The sequence below is a fragment of the Rhamphochromis sp. 'chilingali' genome (assembly GCF_963969265.1).
Source record: "Rhamphochromis sp. 'chilingali' genome assembly, chromosome: 4".
Classification (NCBI taxonomy): Eukaryota; Metazoa; Chordata; class Actinopteri; order Cichliformes; family Cichlidae; genus Rhamphochromis; species Rhamphochromis sp. 'chilingali'.
This window is the reverse complement of record NC_137948.1, coordinates 9040246-9049812: the sequence shown is the minus strand read 5'-3', so window position 1 is coordinate 9049812 and position 9567 is coordinate 9040246. Positions and strand designations below refer to the sequence as shown.

The following is a 9567-nucleotide window of genomic DNA, read 5'->3' as shown; positions in this document are numbered from 1 at the left end:
GTGGACATAACACTTTCTACAACTCCGAGATTATCGGAGCTTACGTTACTGCTGCAGCGGATCTAAACAACTCATTTTCCCATAGTTGTACGCTTCCGCTGCATACGCTAAGCATGACGTACGAACGTCATGGAAATACGAGCCAATAGGATACGCCTGATCTTGGAGTAACACGTCATTCTAGTGGAGTGCATACCCGGCTGATAGGGAGTGATCTCGTCAACGTCGTCTCTGTGTCCTCTCGGGCATCCGTCTCCATTTACCTCCAGATGCTGTAACTCGTTTCGAATCGAACAGTTTCTTTATTGTTGTCCATACCTAAGCTCAACTTAATATAAAAGGTAAGAGCTCGCTTTAAATTTCTTCGAAAGTAGACCGCCCGAATTCAACTTTCATTTACGAAGGGACAGGAAGTAGGTTAATGCTACATTCCATTAGCTAACCCGGTGTCGTTAGCATGCAGATGAGTGCCAGAGAAGTAAAGAGAGACGGTTTTACAGCGAAGATTAATAAAATAAGGCCAACTGTTAAACTAGTCTGTCTTCTATAAACGCCACTGCTGTTATGTTGTGTTTTGGCTATCAGCATACAAAGCGTAAATAAGCATTTGAATGAGTACGAGTTCTGATAAAGACCAACTCTCACTGGTGGCTTCGTTGCTGATAATACGTGGCCTGTGTGTTGTGTTGAAATCTATTCAGATTCATAAAATTCGAAAAGTTGCTTAAAATTTTGACTTTTCTTTTGTTTTTTCCGTATTTCCTTGTACTTTGTTTAAAAAAATATACATTTTTTTTTTTAAAAAGGACAAAATCTTTTCCTCATTTCAAACTTGAATATGTCATTAGATTGTGCGGGGGCTTTTTAGTTTCTTTGCCTTAAGCATTGCAATCTTAAGCGGTCAGGCGTAGTAGTAATAGAGTTGAAGAGAAATTCGAGTCATTAATTTGGTGACAGCATTAATAAAAATAAAATACACAGAAAAACAGTATTTGCAGAAATTAGTTGTCATTCCCAAATATTACAGTCAGTAAGGAAAGTTTGTGTATTAAGCGCATTTTGTAAACAATGAAAGTGCATGCTTTCAATAATTTACAACAATAGATTAGTTAATCAAAGAATAACAATAGCCTGTATACCTAAACTACTGCAAAGTGGCTTAGAGCAATACAACAAATGAGTAAAAAAAACCAATAGATTTCCCTGTGAATATAAATTAGTTGTACAAGTTCATCTTAGTTGTGTGAATCTATACTACCTTTTCTGTTTGTTTTATGAGATGAGAATTTCTGGACCCTGTGCTGTCAGTCTTGGCTCTGGGGTATGTTGTAACACATAAGTTAGTTGGCTGAACTGGGAAAAAATTACAACAGATAATGTAATGTGTGAATAATAAAAACACGTTGCATGTTTTTGCAGTCCTTTGATGTTTATTCTTGACTATGCAGCTTCACATAGTCATGAGAAAGAATGAGAGTATACAGTTGCTACAACAGCATGCTTGGCAATGATTTGCAAAAGGCGTCACCAATGTTTCAGTGACGTCCGCTAACAAAGGTAGAGCTTTAAAATACCTGCAGGATTCCTCCGCACTCTTTGAAAACTTGCTGGTCAGGTTTTCTAATGTTAAAATTTGTGCGTCATGCTTTCGAAAATCCGTTCCTTTTTATAGCACACGAGAGAAAAGATCACAGGTATAAAGAGTAGGCGCTGACTGCAGCTAGCAGAAGAAAGCCGGTACACAGCAGAGAGGGAACATCGGAAGATTTGGAGTGGTACCGTTTGGATTACCACTTCCACGCTTATTATTTTAATTCTTCAGCGGGACTGATAACCTCACTGTGTTATTTTGGGGGATCTTTTCCTTCTGAAGATCAGTGATGACAACCTACCAGGAGTTCATTCAACAAAATGAGGACCGAGATGGGGTGAGATTCAGCTGGAACCTCTGGCCCTCGAGCCGCCTTGAAGCCACCAGGCTGGTAGTCCCTGTCTCCTGCCTCTTCACACCTCTCAAAGAGAGGCCCAACTTGCCACCGGTCCAGTATGAGCCAGTTCTTTGCAGCCGGGCCAACTGTAAGGCAGTGCTCAACCCACTATGGTGAGTTTCACAGAAAAACAGTACTCTAGCTTATAAAGTGTATCCTTTTGAATGTTTATTTTAATCATGCGTTTTGGTATATGTATGTGATATAATTTCCTTGACTTTTAGTATTTTAGTTTCATCATTTAAAGCCACAGATGTCTGTTCCTGACATTTATTTACTAAAGTGTTATATTTGCAAATGTAAATGTGAGTGAAAGGAGATGCAGGGATTTGAATTTGACTTTTTTTTCTAACACATCAGCACTTCTAAATGCTGAGGTGTTCTTAGTATTGGGTGTGGTGCATGAGAACTGCAAACACTAAATACACCTTGTGTATATTTCAGTCACAGCCACACTTATGACAATTAGATACAACCTCTATTTTCTTACTTTTATTCTTATTTTTTACAGTCAAGTTGACTTCAGAGCAAAAATATGGGCCTGCAACTTCTGCTTCCAGAGAAACCCTGTAAGTACTGTGGCTGAGAGCATAGTTTAGTCTTGCTGCTATTTGAAACGTATCGCTGCCAAAACGTGTCTCTGCATTCATAACTTAATGCTGATGAGCTACATTCCTTTTTTAGGTTGGTTAATCTTGATATCTTTCTGTGTGTGTGTGTGTGTGTGTGTGTGTGTGTGTGTGTGTGTGTGTGTGTGTGTGTGTGTGTGTGTGTGTGTGTGTGTGTGTGTGTGTGTGTGTGTGTGTGTGTGTGTGTGTGTGTGTGTGTGTGCAGTTCCCTCCCTCTTACGCAGGCATATCAGACGTGAACCAGCCAGCTGAGCTTATGCCACAGTTTTCTACAATTGAGTACATAGTACAGGTAAATACTGCATACATGTCTGCACTCTGACCTTAACAATTTGTATTAAGTCCAGAAGATGTAAGGTATAAAGGTCAACATTAACAGTTTTCAGTAGTATCACATATGTTTTTTTAGGGATGCCTTATTTTTGACAGTGACAGATGTAATAACAGAAAAGTAGACCTAAGTTAAATTATACAGGTAGCTGTAATAAACATTTTAAATGGTAATTATAAAAGCAAAACCACTTTGAGCCTGACGTCTGTTGTGGTTGGCATTTGTAACAATACTACTACTAGTTTATAATGTGTAGTGTATTCAGAAAGTATGACTATGAGCTTCTGATGTTCACATGCCATCTCTGCTAGTGCCGGTAATATAGAAATATATACGAAGCAAGCAGCAAACCACACAGCACCACATGAAATCATAAACAATAGTCTCAATTGTTTTTCACTATGTGATTATGACTGTTTGGATACAATGTGATTTCATCAGTTTTTGACTTTAGTCTCCTGCCTCTTTACAGCGTGGTCCTGCAGCTCCTCTCATCTTCCTGTATGTGGTGGACACATGTTTGGAAGAAGAAGATCTCCAGGCTCTCAAGGAGTCTCTCCAGATGTCTCTCAGTCTGCTGCCCCCCAACGCTCTTGTGGGCCTCATCACATTTGGCCGCATGGTTCAAGTTCATGAGCTGAGCTGCGAGGGGATTGCTAAGAGCTATGTGTTCCGAGGCACCAAGGATCTTACCGCCAAACAGATACAGGTAAGTCCAGCCAAAGGCCTTTGGTAGTCTGGTGTGAGTGACACACTTATTAGGGGGGAAAAAACAGGAAGTCCATTTAGATTAAAAAGTACAAAAAACAAGGTTAGCTATTGTTAAACGTGTAAAACCTTTGCTTTTCATTTCAGGAGATGCTGGGTTTAACAAAGCCAGCTGTAACAGGACAACAAGGTCGTCCTTTGGCCCCTCAGGATGCTGCTGCCACTTGCAAGTACGTCGGAGCACAAACAATTCATGTTTGTCAGTTGATGGTTATTGTTTACAAAAAAAGCAAAGCACTTTTTTTTTTCTAAAACGTGTGTGTGTGTGTCTTATATTCAGGTTTCTTCAGCCTGTGCATCGAGTCGATATGAATCTGACAGATTTGCTGGGAGAGCTTCAGAGAGACCCGTGGCCTGTCCCTCAGGGTAAACGGCCACTCCGATCCACTGGTGTTGCGCTGTCTGTCGCTGTCGGCCTGCTGGAGGTACGAAAGACAAAAAACTATCTCATACATTAAGTGCATACAAGTGATGCTGTACTGTCAATAATCTGAAATGGAACACATAAAGCCATTTATGATCACAGGAACAGTCATTTACAAGGTTTATCTACAACTAAAGCAAATACAGTAATTCACAGCAACCTGAACTTTAGCTTCTTAAAGACAATTGTGCCACATGTACCTCTTCCGAACAGCACACGCTGTCTGATAATGATCAGACAAACAGTAAATATTCTCTGTCCGTTCAAAGGCTGTTACCTATTTGCCTTGTGCTTTTTTTTTTCCCTCCACTGTCAACCACCCTTTTTGTACTGCTAATCTGTGTGGTTATATAACTGATAGTACAACAGAACATTCCCCAGCTGTACTAGAATACATTTTGCTCTTTCACTGACTTCAGATTCACTGATTTGTCTTAAGGGATATGACTAAATGAATGAGTCTTTTATTTATTTATTTTTTCCATGTAAAGGAGAACCGCAAACAGCTTTTGGCATCAATTATCAGCTGGCTCATTTGTTTGTTCTCTTTGAATGATAACTCTTTGTCCCTTTGGTAAATGAATCAGCCTTTATATAGAATGTGTTATCAAATACAGACATCATATTTAAAGCAAATTCCTGCTGCTTGGTGGCTACTTAGTGAAATATTTGGAACTCAACCATCTCAGACCTTCCCAGACTCTTGGACTCTGGACCTCACTGTTGGAAGAGTTGGTTATGACGTCTGCCCTTTGCTTACACGTGTTCCTTGAACCATTTATTCTAACTCGTTCCCTTAATTCAACATTTATGCTTTTATGGTCCATTTTCAAATGGACTGGTTAATGATGTTTTATTTTGTGATGTAAATTCCACTTGCACATATTGGTTGTTATAAAAGCAAAAAAGTTTTGACGATATATTTTACACGAGATCACAGAATTGCTGAATGTTAACTTAGTGCAAGTATCATTATACCCCAACTGAAGTCCATTTCCTGTCTCCTCAGGGTACATTCCCCAACACAGGGGCTCGTGTGATGCTTTTTATTGGAGGACCACCCACCCAGGGCCCTGGAATGGTGGTGGGAGATGAGCTGAAAACTCCAATTCGTTCCTGGCATGACATCCAGAAAGACAATGCTCGCCATCTGAAAAAGGCCACCAAGGTAAGCATGCAGTAGTACTTGTATTTGATTGAAACCTTTCCTTGCATATTACATAAATTTAACGTGTTTGTTTGTTTTTCACAGTATTATGAAGCCTTGGCCAATCGTTCAGCAACAAATGGCCACAGTATTGATATCTATGCCTGCGCCCTAGACCAGACTGGACTGCTTGAAATGAAGTGCTTATCTAATCTCACTGGGTAAGTAAGCACTATTTATTACATTCATTGAAGGTGTGTAATTGCATTAGTATGCCCTTTTAAAAAAATAATTAAGAATCTTGACAATTTATTGTGCTGTGTTTCAGGGGGCACATTGTGATGGGAGACTCCTTCAATACCTCATTGTTCAAACAAACCTTCCAGAGAGTCTTTAGTAAGGACTACAATGGTGACTTCCGCATGGCCTTTGGAGGTGTCCTGGAAGTCAAGGTAAAGGCTTGATTTAGTCCTTTGAGTTATACGTGTGATTACTTTCTATATTGGGATTTGTAATGATAGAACAAAGGTAACATATATTAGCTGTTGAAAACGTTAACTGTATTTCTTTCTCTGTCTGGCTTTATAGACCTCGAGAGAGCTGAAGGTTTCCGGTGCAATTGGACCGTGTGTTTCACTCAACTCAAAGTCTCCCTGTGTATCAGAGAATGTGAGTGACTGAGCCAGATATGATTTGGATTCTTTACTGTCATGTTGAGTAATCTGGGATATTTATCAAATTGCACTCTCTGTTTTGTGCAGGAATTGGGCATTGGTGGCACCAGCCAATGGAAGGTGTGCGGTCTCAACCCCTCCACTACTTTGGGCATCTATTTTGAAGTTGTGAATCAGGTAAAATAAGAACTTGAACCTCAGCATTTTAGCTAGATAGAATTACAGTAAGCTGATAAGAGTGGAAATGTTAGGAGGCCAAACAATGAATAGTTGTAATGAAGAATTGTGGCTTTGTTTAGTAAAAGATTCTTCAGACAAAGGCTTTTTGTGTCTCTGTATGGGTTTTTCTTTTCTTCTTTTTTTCCCCCCTTTCCCAGTAAAATAGAAATGATTGTCGACTGCATTCTTACTGTTTCTACTGTTTTGTGTTTGCAGCACAATGCACCAGTCCCTCAGGGTGGACGTGGGGCAGTCCAGTTTGTAACCCAGTACCAGCACTCAAACACACAAAGAAGGATACGGGTCACCACCATCGCCAGGAAGTAAGACTCCTGTTTTATTGTTCATCTAAATTGATATGAAACATGATTAACTAGACTGCACCTAAAAATGCGCTTAAATTTGGTATGTTCTTACCAAACCGGTTCCTCTTAATAAAGATAATGTCGGGTGTGTAAAATGATGGTTTAATGAGCCTCCAATACACCCAAGAGAATGACAGCTGCCACCATTTCATTGTTCATCTAAATGGATGTGAACCATGGCCAACTAGACTGCACCTAAAATGTACTTAAATTTGGTATGTTCTCAATAAAGTAATTGCTGGGAGTGTAAAATGTTGGTTTAATGAGGCCAAGAGAATGACAACTGCATAAATATTTTCCTCTCTAGAAAGGATGTTTGCATTCCTGCAATTTAGACCAACGCCTTTGAGACCTGTTTGCATGTGCGTCATGTACACCACACCTATTCTGACCTCTGCTTCTCTGGTTTCTTCTATTCTTCTTATCTCTATCCCTCCCATTCTCTTTCTCGCTTCTCTTTCTTTCTTAAACTACTCCAGCTGGGCAGATGCCCAATCTCAGATTCAGCACATCGAATCATCCTTCGACCAAGAAGCAGCTGCAGTGCTCATGGCCCGCTTGGGCGTCTTTAGGGCAGAGTCTGAAGAGGGTCCTGATGTGTTGCGTTGGCTTGACAGGCAGCTCATCCGCCTGGTAAGTGACACTCCTACGTAGCAGAGTTTGCAACATGTTAACAATACATAGTTGGAATACTTCCGATACCCGTGTTGTGAATAGTGTTGATATTTATCTATTGTGACTCCTGATGTGAACGTCATGCATGGTACGTATTTAAACCACGTTATCTTGTTCCTTTGTTTCAGTGTCAGAAATTTGGCCAGTTCAACAAAGATGATCCGACATCTTTTAGACTGTCAGAGTCTCTGTCCCTCTATCCACAGGTAATTTCTTTCAAATGTAGCCATTATTATGATTATCATACTCCCCCCTAATTTAATTCAGTTATGCTGGAATACTCTGCTAGGAAAAACAATGTGAACATTGTGTGAACATTTTTCTCTCCTACACCTACAGTTTATGTTCCACTTGCGACGGTCACCATTCCTGCAAGTTTTCAACAACAGCCCAGATGAGTCTTCCTACTACAGGCATCACTTTGTCAGGCAAGACCTGACCCAGTCCCTGATCATGATCCAGCCCATCCTCTACTCGTACTCCTTCCACGGACCACCAGAGGTCAGCCTCATACGCTCAACACTATCATCCTATCATCAATGTTTTGTGTTACTCACTGGCAGCTGAACAGCCAGCTCCTAGCAAAAGTGTTTATATTTTTGGTGCTAAATTGTTGTGCATTGTGTCATGGATGTGTTACAGCCTGTGCTCCTGGACAGTAGCAGTATCCTGCCAGATCGAATCCTGCTGATGGACACCTTCTTCCAGCTGGTTATCTACCATGGAGAGGTAAGGCAGCAGATTTTTCAACAAATTATCCATTAAAAATGTTATTTTATATGCTTAAACTATTTACACAAAACTCTGTATGTTGTGATGCATTTGGATTTTTTTCTCTTTTTGTTCCAGACCATTGCTCAATGGCGAAAAGCAGGCTACCAAGAAATGGCAGAGTATGAGAACTTCAAACAGCTGCTGCAGGCTCCACTGGATGACGCTCAAGAGATCCTACAGACACGCTTCCCCATGCCACGCTACATTGACACTGAGCACGGAGGCTCCCAGGCTCGCTTCCTGCTCTCCAAGGTCAACCCATCGCAGACCCACAACAACCTCTATGCCTGGGGACAGGTACAGTATTAAAATATACTGTTTTATTTGCATTTGTATTTGAAACGTTTGGACTGAAATTCTCAACTAGCCTGTTTTGTTTTTAGTTTAATGAAAGGCACCAAATTTGCAGTTTTACTATAGTTATATCTTTTGCGCTACATTCAAATATGTAAATGTAAAATTCTCAAATGTAGTGGATTTGTCTCCTGCCTCATGCATACATTTTTTTTTTATTTTCCATAAAGTTTTCATTTCATCTATTTGTACAAGTATAGACTAAAATCCCAGGATTGACTTTAAGTCTTCTGAGACATCCATCCTGATTGTTTTTCACCCACAGGACAGGCAAACTGTCAGTAAATACAGGTCTTGGATAAGCTAACCTGTAGAAGATTGCAAGCTGAAAATAGCACTAATCTCTTATTTCCCAAGTCAAGGAAGTGCTTTGTACAAATACTGCAAGAAAAGGAGAAAATCTACGGAAGTCTGAGAATAGGATTATCACCAGAGCGTGGTCTTGCATAAGCCAATCTTCAAAGCGAGCATTTTGCTCATTAAAGTGGTCAGAGTTATGTTGTGATGAGATGTGTTTGCAAAGTGAGTAAATCACCATTTTGCTCCTCCCTTGTTCCAATAGGAGACAGGAGCCCCAATCCTTACTGATGACGTGAGCCTGCAGGTCTTCATGGACCACTTGAAGAAACTGGCTGTTTCCAGCTCAGCATAGAACTCGCTATTCCACCTCAAAGAGAAAAGAATTGATACAGCATTTTTCTTCCATCGGGATCCATTAACATTTCTGCAGTTTTGTAAAGGAGCCAAACCGAGACAGTCTACTGTTTGTGCTTGTTTCAGTTTGCTGTTTGGAGGCCAATGTGATGTTTATACGACACAAAAAAGGGTGATGGCACATTGGTATATTAAAAAAAAAAAGATAGTAATAACATGTCTACTCATTTTCAATAAACAGCTTATTTATGAGAAATGTTTAGAGTTCTCCTCAACCAAACTGTCCTCATATCAATAATATCCCTACTTCTGTTTAATATTTGGTATTACCTATGAAATGCAGAATGATTAGACTAATACTTTCATCTTTTTTTTTTATAAAATATGTATCTACTGCATCAGACTGTGTATAAGGTTTAATAAGATGATTATTTGTGTCTGCTTTTGTCTATAGCTAAATTTGACATGTCTAGAAATGTTTTCATTAATAAATTATAATGGTACCACTTGTTTAAAAAATATCCGCAATGCTGTACCGTCTTGGTGCTGATTTCTTGTCCCGATC

The 9567-nt window shown here is 39.8% G+C and overlaps 1 protein-coding gene across 1 annotated transcript; it reads left to right on the top strand.

Annotated features, from left to right (window-relative positions):
* Window positions 1–180: 180 nt before the first annotated feature.
* sec23b (SEC23 homolog B, coat complex II component) lies at window positions 181–9523 on the top strand. Its single transcript, XM_080879452.1, has 19 exons — window positions 181–341; window positions 1874–2101; window positions 2500–2557; window positions 2823–2909; window positions 3421–3657; window positions 3804–3886; window positions 3997–4141; window positions 5150–5308; window positions 5393–5508; window positions 5616–5739; window positions 5876–5956; window positions 6049–6138; window positions 6397–6503; window positions 7025–7178; window positions 7349–7426; window positions 7560–7721; window positions 7863–7949; window positions 8070–8291; window positions 8911–9523. Exons 2-19 carry the CDS (start codon window positions 1881–1883, stop codon window positions 8998–9000), a joined length of 2301 nt encoding a protein of 766 aa, XP_080735578.1. The 5' UTR covers window positions 181–341; window positions 1874–1880; the 3' UTR covers window positions 9001–9523.
* Window positions 9524–9567: the final 44 nt, after the last annotated feature.